The sequence below is a fragment of the Netta rufina genome (genome assembly GCF_964035555.1).
Source record: "Netta rufina genome assembly, chromosome: Z".
NCBI classification, from domain to species: domain Eukaryota; kingdom Metazoa; phylum Chordata; class Aves; order Anseriformes; family Anatidae; genus Netta; species Netta rufina.
Window position 1 is genome coordinate 42,710,874 of NC_140126.1, and position 21,503 is coordinate 42,732,376.

Below are 21,503 nucleotides of genomic sequence, written 5' to 3' on the forward strand. Positions count from 1 at the left end.
TCTTCTCCATTTTTTATAAGTATTTTTTTTAAGTATTGAATAAGTATATTTAAGTATTGAATGGACACCATGTGGTCTCACCAGAGCCTCCTCTTCTCCAGGTTGCACAGCCCCAGTTTTTCAAACATTGTTTCACAGGAGAGGTGCTGCAGTCCTCTGATCATCTTTATAGCCCTCTTCTGGACTCACTCTAACAGGTCCACTTCTTTCTTGTGCTGGGTGCCCCGCACCTAGATGCAATACTCCATTTGAGACCTCACAAGGGTATTGTAGAGGGAGACAATCAGCTCCCTCGACTTGCTGGTAATGCCTCTTTTGATGCAGCTGAGGACACAGTTAACCTTCTGGGCTGCAAACACATCTTGCAGGCTCATGTGAAGCCTTTCGTCCACCAGAACCCCCAAGTCCTTCTCCAAAAGGCTGATCGCAATGAGTTCATCACACAGTCTGTACTGCTGTCTGGGATTGTCCTGACTCAGGTGCAATACCTTGCACCTGGACTTGTTGAACCTCATGTGGTTCACATAGGCCCACTTCTCCAGCCTGTCCAAGCCCCTCTGAATAGCATCTCTTCCTTCTATTGTATCAACCACACCACTAAGATTGGTGTTATCTGCAAACTTGCTGAGGGTGTACTCAATCCCAACATTTATGTCACTGATGAAGATAGTGAAAAACACTGGTCCCAAGACAGACCCTGGGACTGCTTGTCACCGGTCTCCACCTGGATATGGAACCACTATATCCAGTGGATATGATCACTTCTATCTGGGTGTAGCCATCCAGTCAATTCTTTACCCACTGGATGGTGCACGCTTCAGATCCATAGCTTTCCAATTTAGAGATTAGGATGTCACGTGGGATCATGTCAAGGGCCTTACAGAAGTCCAAGGAGATGACATCAGTCAGTCTTCCCTTGTCAACTGACGTAGTCATACCATCACTGAAGGCCACCAGATTTGTAAGACATAATTTTACCTTGGTGAAGACATGCTTGCTGGTCCAAATTACTTCCTTGTCCTGCATGTTCCTTAATGTTGTTTCCAGGATTTATTCCATGATTTTGCCAGGCATAGAGGTGGAGCTCACTGATCTGTAGTTTCCTGGTTCCTCCTTTCTACCCTTTTTTAAAATGAGAGTGATGTTTCCCTTTTTCCAGTCATGGGAGACTTTGCCTGACTGACAGAACTTTTCAAATATGATGGAGAGAGGCTTGGTGACTACATTAGCCAATTCCTTGAGGACCTTGGGATATGTGTCATTAGGCTTCATAGACTTGTAGTTGCCGAGTTACATCAGGAGGTCCCAATCTTGGTCTTTGCTTCTCTATACTGCTTAATATTCTCATTCCTGCTTAGAAATGAATTAAGTTAATTGACATATTTTTGGAGCACATTTTCTCCCCTTACATATTCCAGGACCGATATTGGCTATTTAATGTGTAACAAATGAAATCTTATAAAAGATATATTTTGCATTTGCAAAATGAATACTATAATGAATTGGGTTTTTATCCCCCACAAACTGAGGAAAAAAAATGTAAACAAATAATAATAATAATAATAATAACAACAACAACAACAATAATGATGATGCATGGATTTCCAATAAATTACTATGTAAACAGTTTCTCAATAAAATTATCAAGCATTTTCCCCTTCAACTATGTGGCTTGTTAACATAACTCTCATCAAGCCTTTACATGTCCACAAAAGTCAAAAATTACTAGGGGATGGAAAACATTAGTAAAATGTCAGTATTAAAAAGTCAAATAGAATGAGAAGGGTGACATAAATCTCAAAATAACAGGATAGCTAGTGAGAGGTTGAGAATTAGATGTCGGTACTATAACTAATGTCAATCTATTCAGGGCTGGGCAAAAGCAGACCTTATCAATTTAAGATTTATTATTATTATTATTATTATTATTATGAAGGAAAATAAGCTTAGCTCATAAGATAACAATATTAATGGAATAGCTTTCCATAAAGCATTTTGATTTGCTACTACATGACATGCCTATTTAGTGATCTGAGGGATTGTGCTATACGATTAGCACATCATTATAAAGACTCGAGCTAGTTCGTGAATCTTAAAAAAGTAATTGTATACTTAAATAAAATAAAATAAAATAAAATAAATAAATAAATAAAAAGTAATCTCATTAATTCTTCCAGGGACTGCAACTACACAAAATGTCTTTTATGAAAAGTACCACAACCTTAGTGATTGAAATAACGGAGTAGGACAAGTAACAATTTGAGTCCCTCTGTCAACACTGTATACTCTTACTGCAACCAGAGGTAAAATAATTAGTTACACACAGAATTGTTGATTTAACTGTAAAGTAGAATCTGTGGAGAGAAGTTCAAAGACAATCAGATGAACTTTATAATCAATAGCATAGTACAATTTTTGACAAGCATGAGGAAAAAAAATCTTGCAAGATACGCTATGCACACAAGTTATATTGTTGCAGTGTAATAACACTTTCAGTTCTAGCATTTACAATCTAGCTTATTTATTTATTTTCAAAGGCAGAAGATTTATAATAGTCAAAAAGAGTAGCAGATATGAAAGCATTCTTTATAATATTGTGGTCAATCTACTAACAAAGTCAGAAGAACTGAGGAAATGAGATAAGGATAACTTTGACTTTCTTCTTAATAGATCTACAATTGCAGTTTTCCTAGTAAATCACTTCCTCTATCACAGAGGCCACAGGTTTCAAATACAAATGCAAATACAAATACAAATAGTATTTTAGAAAAAAAAAAAAAAAAAAAGTTATCAAGTAGTTATCAAGTTATCATTTAAATCAATACTATGTCAAGTTTACATAAGGATGTTTAAGTCAAGACATCAGCTTTTATTTATGCCACGAGGGAACACATTGTGTTCATTCATATTAGAAATCACATATATTCCTCACTATCTTTCCAGCTTGTAAACACAGAATCACAGAATTATACAATGGTTTGGGTTGGAAGAGACCATATAGGTCATCTAGTTCCAACCCCTCTACCATGAGCAGGGTCACTTTCCACTTATTTCCCGTGGAGTATCTCCTCCACGAACTCCAAAGGAACATTGTTCCCTTTTGCTTAGGATCAGTCCTTTATATGTATGAGGACACTTACCCTATCTCAGTCTTTGTTTCGTTGATTTAAAGAAGATAATTTTCCCCCCAGATCATGAATTTTAGAGTTTTTACTAGGCCTGCTAACTCTCTGGTCTCTTTTTAATGAATGTGTGTCACATGAAGTAACATAAAGAGTATTCTCTGGAGGAAAGTCAAGGGTTACTTCATGAATTTTATACCTTAAATCTTAGGTATAAGATTTCTTATAAGAATCTTAGTATACTGGTAGATAGTGGGACTTTTCATTAACACAACAGACACAATTCAGCATTCCCCAGGGGGAATCAGACATTTTCTGTACATATATCGATGTAATTCTGATAAAGCAGCAATCAGGATTTATTCATTTTATGTGTGCGACATCCAAGTCCAACATGAATATAGTATCTACTGAACTGAGGATAAAAGAAATTATTGTCTGCCAGTAAAGGGTAGTTGCAGAGAACAGTTTATCAAGCTAGTTAGTAAGACTCTATTGAATGACTTTCCAAACTGTAAGGGTGATATCTGCTAATAATTGTCTTGAGTTCTATATTTTCATATTAAGAATGAAATCTTTTTCTTGTATTTGGTCAGACTATGAGATGTTAGAGTTTATATTAGACTAGAATTAAAAGTTATTACATTTGAAATGTCTATGATGAATTTGACTTAAAAAAAGCACAAACCTCTTTTTATTCAAATTATGTATCTTGACAGCCATATAAGGATTCATGTGGAAGGAAAATCCAGGGAAACACTAAGTATTTTCATAATATATTCTTTACTGTGTGTACAGGACAAGAGAAACCACTATCACAGACAGGAATCATCATGATCCCTGCCAACATTTCTCCATGCCCAAGCTCCCCAATAACCTCATGCCTTAATAGGTTTCAAATATCAGACTGTGGTATTCATAGTTCCAAAGCGAATGATTTTCCCAGGCCTTTCCTTTAAGTGAAAGTTTTCTGTGAAGCAGATCATTATTTCAGCAAGTTTCATGGCATCTTTCCCTGTTCATTAATGAAACATAAAGAACCATGTATTAGACTACCAGCTACATCCTGCTGCTATGCGGAAAATAGGAAAGAGCAAAGTGACATTAGTTTCATGAAACAGAACACCAGCTCCATGGCTGGATGCTGTTAGGGCCAGAATGAAAGAGGTTTCTAAGTGAGACTTAGAAGGGACAGTGAACATTACCAAATTTAAGGGTTTGATACAACAGTTTGAAAATGACAACTGTATTTCACAGTTAACATTGAGCTTGACTAATACTACTTCTACAAAACCTCATCACAATATTACTCTTTAAAAGGCTGAAGTCTCTTTGCATTTGTAGGTGTCAACTAGTTTTTAACCTTCACTGAATGTTTGGCATTAAAAACAGAGCTGTATCCTGTCAAACAGAAATAATGTCTAAATATATCTGTACTGCCAGAAAAAAAAAGCTTGACAACAGCAGCCATACACTATAACCAATGAGATCTGTAGTAACGTTGCTAACATACTCCAGCCCTGAAAACTCTGCAAGGAACTGGAAGACCAGTTTTCTTCACAGTTCAAAAATAAGAATCTAACCAATCATGCATCTACTTTCTCTGTATTAAAACGAGAGTGGTTATGTATATGGTAGTGAACTAGGAGCTAATTTGTCAAAAGTCCCTGACCTGTAAACTCCCTTTACAGTGTCTCAGCATTTCTTATAGTTTCTCTCAAAAGAAGCTTTGTGAACACGAATAAAGAGTACTAAACATAAGAAAAAGTTTAAGGACAGAAGGCACACAAGCCTTCAGCAAAGCTATGCCTTTAGCAAAACTGATTTAGGGATGCCTGATCCCTATATTTGAGGAAATACTTGCTGAAGCAAGGGTATGTTAAACTTCTCCTGTTGCAGTGGAGTTCTCTAAAGCTTAAGAGATTCTACTTAGATTTCTGTCTTAGGGCAGAAATTCAACTACCAATCCTTCTGCAGCTGAGAACAGAATATATCGGTTTAAATGGCATTTCTAAGAAAAGGTCAATAGAGTATTTCATTTGGGTTCTGGATTTTTTTTTATTTATTTTATTTTTTGTAGGGTGGCTGGGTTTTGTTTTGTTTGGTTTTGTTTTCCAAAAGTGATAGAAAAAGAAAATCCTATACAAAATCCTATACATAATTTACCTATACTAATTACTAACTTGTGTGAACACAAATTATACATTTCATAAAGAAAAATAATATATGAGAAGGGTAATACAGACAACAATATTAGTGGAATATCTTTTTAATACTTGTTACTTTATCTGAATTTTAAATTAATATCAACTCAAATGTCTATTAGATTTTCAATGGTCTTGGGAATCCAGAGAGGTCCTAGTTGACTGGAAACTGGAACTTGTGTTTCCTATTTTCAAGAAGGGCAAGAAAGAAGATCCTGGCTATTACAGATCTGTCAGTATCACTTCAGTGTCTAGTAAAATTATGGAGAAGATTGTTCTGGGAGTTATTAAAACACACATCCAGGAAAACACAGTCGTTTGTCAGAGCCCACATTTGTTCACTACGGGAAGATTATGTCTAATATACTTAATTTCCCCTTATGACAGGATCACCCAGCTAGTTGACTAAAGGAAACCAGTTGATGTAATCTTTCTGGATTTTTGTAGTTTTCAGTACTGTCTCTCACAGTGGACAAAATGACCAGAATTCGGTTAGACAAAAGCATAATAAGATGAGTGAACTGTTGGCTGATGGATCCAGCCCAGAGGGTTCTTGTAAAAGTAATTACATTGGGATTGTGACCTGTCACTAGTGGAGTTCCCCAGTATTGTGTTTTATCCCAGCCAGCAGCTAAGCAACACACAGCTGTTCACTCACCCTCCACCTTCCTTCTCTGTGATGGTGGAGAGAAACAGGAAAGTGAAGCCTGTGGGTTGAGATAAAGACTGTTTATTAAGACAAGAAAAATAATACTAAATATGAAATTATTATTATTGTTATTGTTATTGTTATTATTGTTATTATTAATAATAATAATAATAGTAATACATACGAAACAAGTGACGCACGATGCAATTGCTCACCACCCGCTGACTGATGCCCAGCCTATCCCCAAGCAGCCGGCCCCCCCACCCTGGCTAGCAACCCCTATATATTGTTTAGCATAATGTCAGATGGCATGGAATACCCCTTTGGTCAGTTTGGGTCAGCTGTCCTTGGTCTGTCTCCTCCTAGCTCCTGCTGCACTCCTAGCCTGCCCACTGGCAGGACAGAGCAAGAAGCTGAGATATCCTTGGCTTGGTGTAAGCACTGCTCTTCAACAATTAAAACATCGGGGTGTTATCTTCTCATCCTAATCCAAAACATAGCACCCTACCAGCTACTAGGAGGTAAATTTTTTCTATCCTAGCTGTAACCAGGTCACCCAGGTGTCCATTTCTGGACCCATCCCTTTCAATGTTTTCATAAATTATTTGGATTAAAGACTTGAAGACTTTTTGAGCAAGTTCATGAGTGATACCAAATTGGGTGGTGCTGTTGACTCTGTCAAGGGTGGTGATGCCTTGCAAAGAGTGCAAAGAGATCTTGACAAATTAGAGAGCTGGACAATCACCAACAATACGAAGTTTAACAAGAGCAAATGTCAGATTCTGCACCTGAGAAGGGGCAACCCCGGTTACATGTACACAGACTGGGGGATGAGATGCTGAGAGCAGCCCCACAGAAAGAGGTCTGGGAGTTCTAAACAGTAGAAAGCCAAGCGTGAGACAGCAGTGTGCCTGGGCAGCCAGGAGGGCCAACTATATCCTGGGGTGTATCAAGAATGGCATTGATATCTGATCAACGGAAGTGATTATCTTGTTCTATTCTGCTGTGGTGTGGCCTTACCTTGAGTACTGTGTAGAGTTTTGGGTTCCACAATATAAGAAATATATAAAACTGTTAGAGTGTCCAAAGAGCAACAAAGATGATAAAGGGTCTAGAGGGGAAAACGTATGAGGAGTGGCTGAAGTTACCTGGATTTTACAGCCTGGAGAAGAGGGAACTGAGAAGAGACCACATCATGGTCTACAACTTCCTCACAAGGGGGAACAGAGAGGCAGGTGTTGATCTCTTCTCTCAGGTGACCAGTGATAGGACCTGAGGGAATGGCTTGATGGTGCAACAAGAGAGGTTCGGACTGGGTGTTAGGAAAAGGTTCTTCACTGAGAGGTTGGTGGGGGAATGAAACAGGAGATGACCATTGCACTGAGTCTGACAGAGTTGAATAAACATTTGGGCAATGCTCTCAAATGCATGATCTGTTCGTTCGTTCTTTCTTTCTTTCTTTCTTTCTTTCTTTCTTTCTTTCTTTCTTTCTTTCTTTCTTTCTTCCTTCCTTTCTTCCTTTCTTCCTTTCTTCCTTTCTTCCTTTCTTCCTTTCTTCCTTTCTTCCTTTCTTCCTTTCTTTCTCTCTTTCTCTCTTTCTCTCTTTCTCTCTTTCTCTCTTTCTTTCTTTCTTTCTTTCTTTCTTTCTTTCTTGGGTTGCCTCAGTGATCCTTCTAGGTTCCTTCCAAATTGGATATTCTATGATTTTATAGGTACCTAATAGTTACAGATCAGCATACAGACTGAAGTATGGATTTCATTATCAGTTTTACCAAATGAAACTCAAGTAAACTTGTCAAGATTGAAAAGTCTTTAAAGTGGAGTCTCAGTTTCTTTTAGTAGTTATAACAGTATATACATGTATAGCATTAAATACACATAAGTGCATGTCTGAAAGTCTCTTCTCAAGATACAATGCATCTGGAAGTTTGAGGGCCAGTTCACATAATTAAGTTTACAGAGGTAAAAAAGCAAAATTTCACACCATGTTATTGTGTGAATACCTGCTACTTTAATGAATAAATGTGGCATTGGCACATCTAATATTAGATTTTCAATGTGTGCTTCAACCGGTACATCTAACTGTTGCTAATGTCTGCCTATCTAATGTTGTCTGAGAAGCAATCTGTTGAGAGTTTATTCAGGGCTACTTCTTCCCTAGTTTCCACTTTAGGCTTCACTTTTCCACTGCTTGCATGTTTAATAATTTTTGCTAAGTTACTAAGTAACTAAGTTACAGGGCCCTATGCAATCAAGATATCAAATGACTATATTCATTGTCTATTTTGCTAGGATTATCGCTCCAGTACTAATTCCAGGTTGGGTCAGAGGCTCACCTACCTTAGCATCCCACACAACAGCAAGTTATCTTCAGAAAATTAAGTACAAAACAAGTGTAATATTTTTCAGCACTCATATCTTACAGTAATTTGCAGCTTAGACACTTCAGTCAGAAGTAGTACAGTGAATTTAACAGCTCTTCAGTTTTTGTTCTGTCAGTCCATCCAGCTATTTTATCTTATCCAAGCTTTCATTCACTGCAATTTTTTGACCAAGAATCACAGAGCTTTCTGGTGTGTTTTGTAAAGACTGGTCTTTTTTTTTTTTTTTAATGTAGGTGCAAAGTAAACTGGGAATGGATTTTCAGACACAAGCTATGAGAACTGGCAGACTGGTTCAAATAAAAATTTAATAAGATCAAGCAAGAAAAAGTTACTAGATACAACAGAGATGACCCCTGCCTCAGGAACGCTGAAGCCACAAATCACTGGACACTAGAAGAGCACTTCTATATACAATAGTAGCATTGTTTTAATAGTCTTTCCATCACATCTACTATCAAACACCATCAAAAAATGGAGAATGTAAAAATTTTCATTTGTATTAATTACAGTTTCATGTACAGAATTCTACTTAGCTGATCTTCCTCAGTGAAAATGAGATTACTTTGTATTTCACAGAAGGAAATGAAAATGCCCAAGTTTTTCTCAGCAAGACAAGACTACAGAGAGTGAAGAGTTAGGCAATCCATGATACACCTTCACAACACTCACCTGAAGTCTAGGGTGCTTTAGTCATATATATATACGTGTGTGTGTGTGTGTGTGTGTTTACTGGGAGAAGTAATAAGGAATTCAGAAATGTAGGCAGTTTTTGGTTTTGGTTTTGTTTTCATCAGTCCTCCTGGTGAAAGGGAAGGGGATTTAAAGGGCCTGTTGAATAGGCTAATAAACAGATGATTACAGGACTGGTGCCATAGACAGGTGTTCGCCTACTTAGACCATAGGATTCACTTCGAGAAACTGTCTGCCAGGAGCTGATGGGGTACACCTGTCAGATTAGGAGAAGCGGTCATAGGCTTGCCAGTCTGGTGAAGAGGGTTGTAAACTGAAATTAGGTGGGAAGAGGAATCTCAGTCTATCTCACTCCTGCCAGTTTGATGCCTATGTCTCCGATAGATGTCCAGAACATGGAGAAGGGTCATGGGTCAGCAGGAAAGTACCTGGAGAGAAGCACAAGGGAATTCCAGCCAGTCCAGGTTATAGGTAGGCAGGGGAGACAAGGCAAGATGTCACGCTCTATGCCAATGAGTAGCTAGAATGCATGGAGCTCTGCCTGGGAATGGATGAAGAGCTGACTGAGAGTTTACAGTTACGTATCAAAGGGAGGGCAGGGACAAGTCATGCTATAGTGGGAGTCTGTTACAGGCCAAGACCAAGCAGTTGAGGCCCCCCTGTAGAGAGATAGGAACAGCCCTGGTCCTCACGGGAGATTTCAACTGCCCCAATGTCTGTTAGAGAGACAGAACAGCAAGGCACAGGCAGATCAGGAAGTTCCTGGAATTCATTGATGATAGCTTCCTTTTACAAGTGACAGAGAAGCCAGTGAGTAGAGCTAGTATGATGGACCTCATTCTAACTGACAAGGAGGTGTTGGTGGTGAATATGAAGCTCAAAGGCAGCTTTGACTACAACGACTATGATGTAGTGCAGTTTAGGATACTGAGGGCAGTGAGGAGGGAGCACAGCAAGCTCGCTACCCTGAAATTTGGAAGAGCAGACTGTGATTTCTTCAGGGATCTGCTTGATAGAGTACAATGGGACAAAGTCATGGTGGAAAGAGGGGCCCAGAAAGCTTGTTAACATTCAAAGATCTCCTCCAAACTCAGGGGCAATGTATTCTGACAAAGAGGAAGTCAGGCAAAAATACCAGGAAGCCTACATGGCTACAAGTTGCTCCTGGCCAAACTCAAGCAGAAAAAAAAAGGAGACCTACAAGGGTGGAAGCAAAGACAGATAGCCTGGGAGAAGTAAAGAGACATTATCTGAGCAGCCAGGGATTGGGTCAGGAAAGCTAAAGACCTATTAAAATTAAATTTGTCTTGGGACATCAAGGGCAACAAGAAAGGCTTCCACAGGTGGTAAAAGGAAGTCCAGGGAAATCTCCAGAAATAAATGGGAGACCTGGTCACCTGGGATATGGAGAAGACTGAAGTATGTAATGATTCTTTTGCCTCAGCCTTCACTGGCAAGAACTCCAGCCACACTGTATAAGTCCCAAAAAGCAAAGGCAGGAATCAGGAGGATGATGAACCACCTAGTCTTGGAGAAGATCGGGTTCCAGACCAGCTAAGGAACCTAAATCTGCACAAGTCCATGGGATCTGATGAGACAGGCACATCCATGTGTCCTAAGGGGATCAGTGGTCCTGAGCATCTGAAGTTGTTAAGCTACTATCCATCATATTTGAGAAGTCGTGGCAGTGCAGTGAAGTTCCCACTGATGGGAAGAAAGGAAAAACAACACCCATTTTTAAAAAGGAAATATAAAATAAAAAAAATAATAATAAAATAAAATAAAATAAAATAAAATAAATAAAATAAAATAAAATAAAATAAAATAAAATAAAATAAAATAAAATAATAAAATAAAATAAAATAAAATAAAATAAAATAAAATAAAACAAAATAAAATAAAATAAAATAAAATAAAATAAAAAATAACAATAACAATAACAATAAAAATAAAAAAGGATGAAACAGGGTAGTACAAGCCAGTTAGTCTCACCACTGTGCCCAGCAAGGACATGTAGCAGATTCTCCTGGAAACTATGCTAAAGCATATGTAAAATAAAGAGGTAACTGAAGACAGGCAGCATGGCTTCACTAAGCCTGACAAATATGGGGGCCTTCTACAAAGAGATTACAGCATTGGTTGCATAGGGGTGGATGACAACTGATGTCATCTACCTGGGCTTGTGAAAAGTATTTGACACTGTCTGCCATGATATCTTTGTGTCTAAATTGGAGAAATGTGGATTCGATTATATGGATCACTTGTGGGTAGGGAATTGGCTGGATGGCTGCACTCGAAGTTTTGCAGTTGATGGCTCAGTGTTCAAACGTTCAGTGATTACTGGCAATCCTCAGGGGTCAGTATTAGGACTGGCACTATTTAACATCTTTGTCACGGATATGGACAGTGGGACTGAGTGCACCCTCAAATAAAAAATCTCAGTTTGTTGATGACACGGAACTCTGTAGTGTGGTTGACACATCGGAGGGAAGGGATGCCATGCAGTGGAACCTGGACAGGCTTGTGAGGTGGGCCTGTTTGAATCTCATGAATATCAACAAGGCCAAGTGCAAGGTTCTGTAAATGGGTTGGGACAATCCTAGGCACAGATAGAGACTGGGTGGAGAATGGATTGAGAGCAGCTCTGTGGAGAAGGACTAAGGGTGATGAGAACCAAAACATGAGTTGTCAACGCGTGTTTGCAGCCCAGAAAGCCAACTGTATCTTGGGCTGCATCAAACAAAGTATGACCAGCAGGTTGAGAGAGAAAGTTCTACCCTTCTGCTCTGTTCTTGTGAGACTTCACCTGGAATATTGCATTCAAGTCTGGGACCCCCAGCACAAGAAGGACATGGGCACATTAAAAGATGTCCAGAGGAGGGCCCCAAATGTGATTAAAGTTCTGGAGAACCTCTCCTATAAAGAAAGACTGAGGGAGTTGGGGTTGTTTAGCTTGGAGAAGAGAAGGCTCCAGGAATGCCTTCTATCAGGTTTCCAGTACAAAAAAAGAGTCCGCAGGAAAGCTGGAGAGGGCCTTTTTATTAGGAAGTGCTAATGGTTTTGAACAACAACAACAAAAGTAAGTTTAGATTAGATATAAGAAAGACATTATTTATTTAGAGGGTGGTGAGGCACTGGACCAGGTTGTCCAGAGAGCTTGTGGATGCCCCCTTCCCCAGAAATGTTTAAGACCAGGTTGGATGGGGCTTTGATCAACATCGTCTAGTGGAAGGTGTCCCTTCTCATGTAAGGAGGGTTGCAACTAGATGTTTTTAAGGTCCCTTTCAACCCAAACAATTCTATTATTCTATGTATATAAATAACCCTAATATATATATATATATATATATATATATATATATATGTATATTCAGTTGGGTTTTAATAGACCATAAAATATATTTTGCATTTTTGTTATTAACCATTTCAGATTTATATAATAAGTAACCATGAAAAAAATAAATCAGATGATACAACTGTTGTCAATCACTACAATAAAAATCTCTAATTCCCCAAATGTGTGCATATTTAAGACTAAGTTTGTAAAGATATAGTTTCTTTCATTAATAAACTAGGTGATATATCTATCTTATCAAAACCATCAGGATATTTTCATTTTAATTCTGACCTATTACTTCTTCTTACATTCATTCTTCACATCCTACTGAAAGCACCTTCTGTGACGACCCCAACACGATATTTTTCTCCATAACTAGACAAGCTGGCCAGACTATATTAGTTATTAAGATTTTGCTGAAGTGGAAAGAAATGGTGCAAATTAGATAAACCACTAGCATTAATGATAATTGTCTGACAGGATATTAATGCTATCGTCTTCCACAGAAATGACACAGAATGAGGCATAAGAACATAATAAGTAATGAAAATCATGTCACTAATTTCATAATGATTATCAATACGGGAATGTAAATGGTTTATGTAATGGTAAAATGACTGCTGTTTTGAGAGTATACACAAAAGAAACTAAACTTATCCCTGACTATTGGTATGAAAGACAATTACAAACCATGATGAGCACAACTGGAGAGTTTTATAAATCGCCATTCTTCATAACACTTCAGCGAACCCAGAGAAGAGAAAACAAATGCTTCATATCAACTGCATGAAGTTCAACAAGGTCAAGTGCCGGGTCCTGCACCTGGGCCACAATAACCCCAAGCAGAGCTACAGGCTGGGAGATGAGTGGTTGGAGAGCTGCCAGGCAGAGAAGGACCTGGGAGTGATGGTGGATAGTCGGCTGAATATGAGCCAGCAGTGTGCTCAGGTGGCCAAGAAGGCCAACAGCATCCTGGCTTGCATAAGAAACAGTGTGGCCAGCAGGGCTAGGGAGGTGATTGTCCCCCTGTACTTGGCTCTGGTGAGGCTGCACCTCAAGTACTGTGTTCAGTTTTGGGCCCCTCGCTACAAGAAGGACATCGAGGTGCTTGAGCGGGTGCAGAGAAGGGTGACAAAGCTGGTGAGGGGTCTGGAGAACAAGTCCTACGAGGAGAGGCTGAGGGAGCTGGGCTTGTTCAGCCTGGAGAAAAGGAGGCTCAGGGGCGACCTTATTGCTCTCTACAGATACCTTAAAGGAGGCTGTAGTGAGGTGGGGGTTGGCCTGTTCTCCCACGTGCCTGGTGACAGGATGAGGGGGTATGGGCTAAAGTTGCACCAGGGGAGTTTTAGGTTGGATGTTAGGAAGAACTTCGTTACTGAAAGGGTTGTTAGACATGGGAACGGGCTGCCCAGGGAAGTGGTGGAGTCACCATCCCTGGAAGTCTTTAAAAGATGTTTAGATGTACAGCTTAGCAATATGGTTTAGTGGGACTGTTAGTGTTAGCTCAGACATTGGACTCGATGATCTTGATCTAGGTCTCTTCCAACCTAGAAATTCTGTGATTCTGTGATATGAGGTGTATTCCTGCCTCCAACTAATCACAACAGACAGACAGAAAGATGGATACAAGCATAACAGGAGAATTTACTTCACAGTCATGGGGGAACTTGACAAGCTTACAATTAAGACACCATAAACCACCTTCACCTGTAACAGTAAAGAGAATAAATAGCAGCAAGATTAGCTTACTTGTCATAGTTTAACACTGGTGTCACAGTTTAAATTTTTTTGTCATTTTGGCAAAGTTTCACTTCCAAAGTTATATAAAGCTTTTGTTTCATCTGCAGTAGTTACGAATTTTCAACAGCTATATTTCTACCTAACCTAAAACCAGAACTTCATAGAAAAAGCCAATGTCCATAAGTAAACAAGTAGATTCTGAATGTAAGTGGTAACTGTCAGCCACAATTTGTTCCGCTCAGTAGCATTTTCATCATATTGGTAAAGTTTTAGATTCAGTAATGGAGGTTAGTGTTGCAACAGACAGCTATTCCTCAGACAGGTTTACTTAAATACACAGCACATGATGAACTACTGGACATGGTGCGAAGAATTAATAGATGTAAAAAAATGAGAATGGGAAGTATGTAAGTGTTCCAGACAGTGTTGTGTGGAATGAGTGAATTTCAAAGACATTTGAAATGAGTGAATTTCAAAGACATTTGAAGGGGTGTTTTTTTAAACAGTCGAATAAATGAAAAGTATTTTTAGGGGACTCCTAGGAGACAAAACTGTACAAAAAGTACTATTGCCCCAGAATCCTTAGAGACTTTTTTTTTTTCTTTTTTTTTTTTCTTTTTTTTTTTTTTCCCATTCCGCTGTAAAGTTGAATTGTAAGAGTCAGGCTGAATTCTGTTATCAGCTTGTACAACATTAAGAAGAAACTTCATTTTATCTCCCAAAATGCTTATTCAGGACTTAAAATGAACTTATGTAAAGTTTTTAGAACTAGCTATCTGTGAAAGCCTCTGGTTAAAGATACTTATTTGTTGATTCATTATATTCTCTCTCTCTCTCTAAATCCCTTCCAATGTATACATGTGAGAGTGAAATATAATATCAAACGAAACCAGATTTGTGAAAATAAATAAATAAATGAATTTACAGTCTCTGAGACAGGTTTTCATACAAGTCTGAGCCATATTGTATACTCTGGCAAGCCTACCCCACTAGTTCTTGCTAGTGTTCGGAAACCATCACTCAAGATGTAGTTATAGCTCATCTCAGTCCCTAGGTTGTGTTAAAACAGAGTGGACAAGTTTCGACTTGACCTTGTTAAGTCGTTGATTTCAGCTTGCTCTAGCAGTAAGCAATGGCAAAGCCTAAGAGAAAGCTACAGCTTCCTGGGCACGGTTAAAGTAAAAATCAACACATTTTCAATTGAGATCATTCTTATATTGCTATTTTAGTTATAAATATATCACAACACATTTTTGCATTTATACTGCTTGGGGTTCAGTACCCTTTTCAATAATATTTTATTGTAACATTATGGGAGCAGTTCTGTGAGTAGAACTGTTATCCCAAGGCTCATACTCTACTAGGAATGATTTACAAGCTCTGTTCACACCAAATGTGAATCACATTCGATATTCTTTTCAAAGAATACAACACTGAACATATGAAAAATATTCATGGATGAGATAGTATTCTGGAAGTCAGTCTGAGCTACCTTCTGTGCTTACAACAGCAGTGGAATAAAGTTTCTATTATGAACTACTACATAAAATTTGAGCAAAAGATGCATTGTATTATACTTCAGATGTTTATTGAAAAGTTTTTGGAATATTCATGTAGCTAATGAACACTGGCTTATTTTACTTTTCTAGGATTTTACAGAATCACAGAATTTCTACAGTGGAAGAGACCTCAAGATCATCGAGTCCAACCTCTGACCTAATGCTAAGAATCCCCACTAAACCATATCCCTAAGCTCCACATCTAAACGCCTTTTAAAGACTTCCAGGGATGGTGACTCCACCACTTCCCTGGGCAGCCTCTTCCAGTGTCTAACAACCCTTTTGGTAAAGAAGTTCTTCCTAACATCTAACCTAAAACTCCCCTGGCGCAACTTTAGCCCATTCCCCCTCATCCTGTCACCAGGCACGTGGGAGAACAGGCCAACCCCCACCTCACTACAGCCTCCTTTAAGGTATCTGTAGAGAGCAATAAGGTCGCCCCTGAGCCTCCTTTTCTCCAGGCTGAACAAGCCCAGCTCCCTCAGCCGCTCCTCGTAGGACTTGTTCTCCAGACCCCTCACCAGCTTTGTCGCCCTTCTCTGGACCCGCTCAAGTACCTCGATGTCCTTCTTGTAGCGAGGGGCCCAAAACTGAACACAGTACTTGAGGTGCGGCCTCACTAGAGCCAAGTACAGGGGGACAATCACCTCCCTAGCCCTGCTGGCCACACTGTTTCTTATGCAAGCCAGGATGCTGTTGGCCTTCTTGGCCACCTGAGCACACTGCTGGCTCATATTCAGCCGACTATCCACCATCACTCCCAGGTCCTTCTCTGCCTGGCAGCTCTCCAACCACTCATCTCCCAGTCTGTAGCTCTGCTTGGGGTTATTGTGGCCCAGGTGCAGGACCCGGCACTTGACCTTGTTGAACTTCATGCAGTTGACCTCGGGCCATCGGTGCAGCCTATCCAGATCCTCCTGCAGAGCTTTCCTACCCTCAAGCAGATCGACACACGCACCTAACTTGGTGTCATCTGCGAACTTACTGAGGGTGCACTCAATGCCCTCGTCCAGATCATTGATGAAGTTATTAAAGAGGACCGGCCCCAGCACCGAGCCCTGGAGGACGCCAATAGTGACTGGCCTCCAACTGGACTTGACTCCATTTACCATGACTCTTTGGGCCTGGCTATCCAGCCAGTTTGGATCTCTACACAGCACAACTACATAAACATTATGTTGAGCAAGTAAGGAAAAACAATTTTGAAAACAAAGTATAAACAATATCATATTATTATTAAACTCTAATTTCTGAAAGTGCCTCTTATCTATTTGTTATCAATACTAAAATATTTTTGATAAATCTCTTTTCCAATGCTGTTTTTGCAAAGCTATCAGCTGAAATATGTAAAAAACTTATACTAAAGACCTTGTACGTCTTTAGAAATAAAGCATACTAAAGATATGGTAAGCATATCTTATAATAAAGCATTCTAAAGAAATTGTATTTCTTTAGAAATAAAAATAATAAGAAGCCACATATCTCCTGTGTATCTGACTCCATCTGCACCATAATAGCAGATTTTTTTATTTTTTTTAATTGTAAACAGTTACCATGCCACTGACCATTTGCAGTCGCTATATTAAATCTGAGATCTGCAATGCATTTACAGATCAACTGAAGAATTTCTTAAAGGAATCCCCCAGTTGTTAATGAGATTCAGACTTTGTTTTAAACTGTCATGTCAAAACAACAGTGGAATATCACCAGCCAAAAGTTTATTTTAAAGTAGCTGCATCTTAGTCTTCTGTACCACTAAATAGATAAATAAATAAGAATTAGATCAAATTCCAGTGCTTTGCAAAATGTTAAAGACCTCACTAACATAAGTGAAAGGAGTAACTACTAGATCTGAAAATGTACATCGTGTTTTTTCTACTTTGACTAAGAGGAGACACTTTTTAGAAATGTATACCCAGGTTGACCTAGTTGTATTCCTTTCTTCAAGTTTTAACCTTCATCAGCATACTTCTTTATGCAGTACTGCTACAAGAATGTGCAGCAGAAAAAATTATCTTATTAAAGCTCCAACCATTCACTGTTGAGGACATGGCCAAAACAAGAATAGAAGCTCAAAACAAATAAAGAGGATCTTATTCTATTCTCTCTTCTGTTATGTCAAGGAAAAAAAAAAAAAAAAAAAAAAAAAAAAAAAAAAGCATTCCTGAAGTACTCAGTTACTTCAGGACTCACAGTACTCACAGTACTCTGTACTCACAGTAGTAGTGCTCCAACATACCTGAACTTGAGCTTTTAGTAACCTGAACTCTACTGATTCTCCCTTCTTCTTTCAGGACACCAGGACACCAGCCTACAATAGTCCCTTTCTGAGATTATTTGTTTACTGATTCACAATGTTTCTTTTCGTTTGACTCTGTTACAGTAATGGCTTTCCTTTCCCTTCTGGTACAGGTGTACTCAATGCATTACCTGCCTATCACCACATGCATCCACAAACAGCTCACTGAGGACAATTAATTCCTTTAATGCCACACCATGTTTCTACTCATTTCATTAATGAGAGGAAACTAATGTCCGTCTGTACGGACGTAGCCCAAATGGCCAGAGCAAAATGCAGTCTATACTGGATAGTGCTAAATAAAAATGGTGAGAAATCTTTTCTCACAGCATATCCAAAAGAGTGTTAAATCACTTAATACAGTTTACTAGTCAAAGTAAAGCAAATAAATAAACAGAGTCCTCTCTGTTTATTAGTGCCTGCAGGTAACCTCTAGGTAGGCAGCTTAAAATAAAAGCACCTAGGACTGCGGGTCACTGAAAAGCACATTTAAACCTTTAAAATAGTAGTCTAAATAGTCTAAGTAGTCTAAATAGTCTTTAAAATAGTCTATAGTAGTGAAAGTGATCAAATTTAGTGTTTACTGCACTCTCATGTTCCATTTCTTGACTTTTCTGTTCCACTTATTTGTACAGGTTTAAAACAGTATTTTCTGAAATCTGTACATATATAAAAATACAAATATATGTGTGCTTCTAAATACACTGTGCTTAATACATTAAGTTTAAATAAATTCAAAAGGTTCCCAAAGGTAGATTCATAATATGATTTTACGGTGCAAACTTCTAAAATATATTCTTATTGAACATGAAAACTATTAAACTATTATTTTTCTTTGAAAGAAAATCATACCATAATTTCTGACTTGCAAAGACATTTTCATAGTATCATAGAATATCCCAACTTGGAAGGGATCCATAAGCATCATCAAGTCCAACTCTTGACACCGCACAGATCTACCCAAAAGTTCAGACCATGTGACTAAGTGCACAGTCCAATCTCTTCTTAAATTCAGACAGGCTCGGTGCAGTGACCACTTCCCTGGGGAATCTGTTCCAGTGTGCAACCACCCTCCCAGTGAAGAACCTCTTCCTGATGTCCAGACTAAACGTCCCCTGCCTCTTAATGCCATTCACACGGGTCCTATCACTGGTGATATCACCTGCTTCTCCACTCCCCCTCGCAAGGCAGTTGTAGACTGCAATGAGGTCTCCCCTCAGCCTCCTCTTCTCCAGGCTGAACAGGCTTAGTGCCCTCATATGTCTTCCCCTCTACGCCCTTCACCTTCTTCATCGCCCTCCTCTGGACACTCTCCAACAGTTTAATGTCCTTTTTGTACTGTGATGCCCAGAACTACACACAGTACTCGAGGTGAGGTTGCACCAGCACAGAGTAGAGCGGGACAATCACTTCTCTCAACTGACTAGCAATGCCGTTCTTGATGCACAGCAGGATACAGTTGGCCCTCCTGGCTGCCAGGGCACACTGCTTGCTCATATTCAACTTGCTGTCAACCACAACCCCCAGATTCCTCTCTGTGGGGCTGCTCTCCAGCATCTCTTTGCCCAGTCCATAATATAGCCAGGGTTGACCTGTCCCAGGTGCTTGCTCTTGTTATACTTGGTTAGTGATTGCCCAGCTCTCCAGTCTTTCCAGATCTCTCTGCAAGGCCTTTCCACCTTTAATAGAGTCAACAACTCCTCACATTTTAGTGTCATCAACAAATTTGCTCAAAACACCTTCTAGTCCTACATCCAAATCATTTACAAAAATATTGAAGAGGACTGGCCCTAAAATGGAGCCTAGAGGGACCCCACTAGTGACCATCTGCCAGTCAGATGTGGCCCCATTTACCACAACCTTTTGAGCCCTGTCAGACAGCCACTTGTTTACCTGTAGTATGATGCTTTTGTTAAGTTGTATGCTGGACACTTTGTCCAGTAAGATCCTATGGGAAACTGTGTCAAAAACCTTGCTGAAGTCCAAAAAGATCACATCAGTTGATTTCCCTTGATCAACTAGATGGGTGATATTATCATAAAAGGAAATCAAATTTGTTAGGCTGGACCTTCCCCTCGTGAACCCATGTTGGCTGGGACCAATGACTGTATTGTCGCCCACATGCGATTCAATAGCTTCGAGGATCATCTTCTCCATAATTTTACCAGGTACTGACATGAGACTGACAGGCCTGTAATTGCTAGGGTTTTCTTTCTTACCCTTCTTGAAAACTGGCACATTTGCCAGCTTCCAGTCTACTGGGACCTTTCCAGATTGTTGAAAAATAATTGAAAGAGGTCCTGCGATGACATCAGCCAGCTCTTTAAGCACCCTGTGATGAATCCCATCTGGACCCATGGACTTGTATGGATCCAGGTGGAGCAGCAAATGCCACACACATTCAGGGTCAGTTGGGAGTTTATCATTCCCACCGTCATGGTCCTCCTGCTCAGGGCATCCTGGGTCCCAAAGCCCATCATCACTGTTGAATACAGAGGCAAAGAAAGCATTAAACATCTCTGCTTTGCCTATGTCATTGTCTGTGAGGTGATCTTCCCCATCAAGTAGCGTACCTATGTTTTCTTTGGTTCTCCTTTTTCTGTTCACATATCTAAAAAAAAAAAAAAACTTTTTATTGTCTCCCACAGACTTGGCCAGCTTCAGCTCTAGTTGGGCTTTGGCCACATGAATTTTCTCATTACAAACATGAACAGCATCCCTGTATTCCTTCCTCATTGCCTGACCCTCCTTCTAGCAGCTGTACATTTATCTTTTTTTCGCCTAAGCTCCAGTAGAAGATCCCTGGTCAGCCAGGCCAGCCCTCTGCCCCACCTGCCTGACTTCCGATATTTTGGAATTGCCTGATCATGTGCTTTTCAGAGGCAGTGCTTAAAGACTGACCAGCACTGATGGATGCCAATGCCTTCAAAAGCAGCTTCCCAGGGACCTTGCTGACTAGTTCCCTGAGCAGCCTGAAGTCTGCTTTCCCCACATCCAGGGCAGAAGTTTTGGTGGCAGTTTTCCTTCTGTCACCATAAATTCTAAGCTCAACCGCTTCATGGTCACTATGACCGAGACGGCCGCCAATTGCCATGTCTCCCACAAGATTGTTCTCCAGCAACAGATCTAGGAGGGTACCTTTCCTACTTGGCTCCCTTAGCACCTGCACCAAGAAATTATCATCTAGATGCTTCATTAACCTCCTGGACTTCCTTGTGGTGATCCCAGTTGACTTCTGGCAAGTTGAAATCCCCCATAAGGACAAGGGGAGTTGATCTCGAGGCGTCTTTTAGTTCCCCAAAGAATAATTCATCAGTGTTGTTGTCCTGGCCAGTTGGTCTCTAACAGACTCCAACAATGACATCTCCTTTATTTGTTTGTCCCTTACTCCTTACCCAGAGGCTCTCAACTTTGCCATTGCCAACTTGATGTTCTACACAGTCCAGCCCATGCTTCACACACATTGCCACCCCGCCACCTTGCCTACCCTGCCTGTCTCTCCTGAAGAGCCTGTAACCA

The 21,503-nt window shown here is 39.7% G+C and overlaps 1 protein-coding gene across 1 annotated transcript in view; it reads right to left on the reverse strand.

Annotated features, from left to right (window-relative positions):
* Positions 1-230: 230 nt before the first annotated feature.
* The window catches only part of LOC311221508 (very low-density lipoprotein receptor-like), a gene marked incomplete at both ends in the record, with an annotated part of 196,090 nt that continues 174,817 nt past the window's right edge, over positions 231-21,503 (reverse strand). Inside the window, one exon of the mRNA XM_084305572.1 lies at positions 231-657. Within this exon, the coding sequence (XP_084161698.1) occupies positions 231-657 (427 nt within the window). The remainder of the gene's footprint in view (positions 658-21,503) is intronic.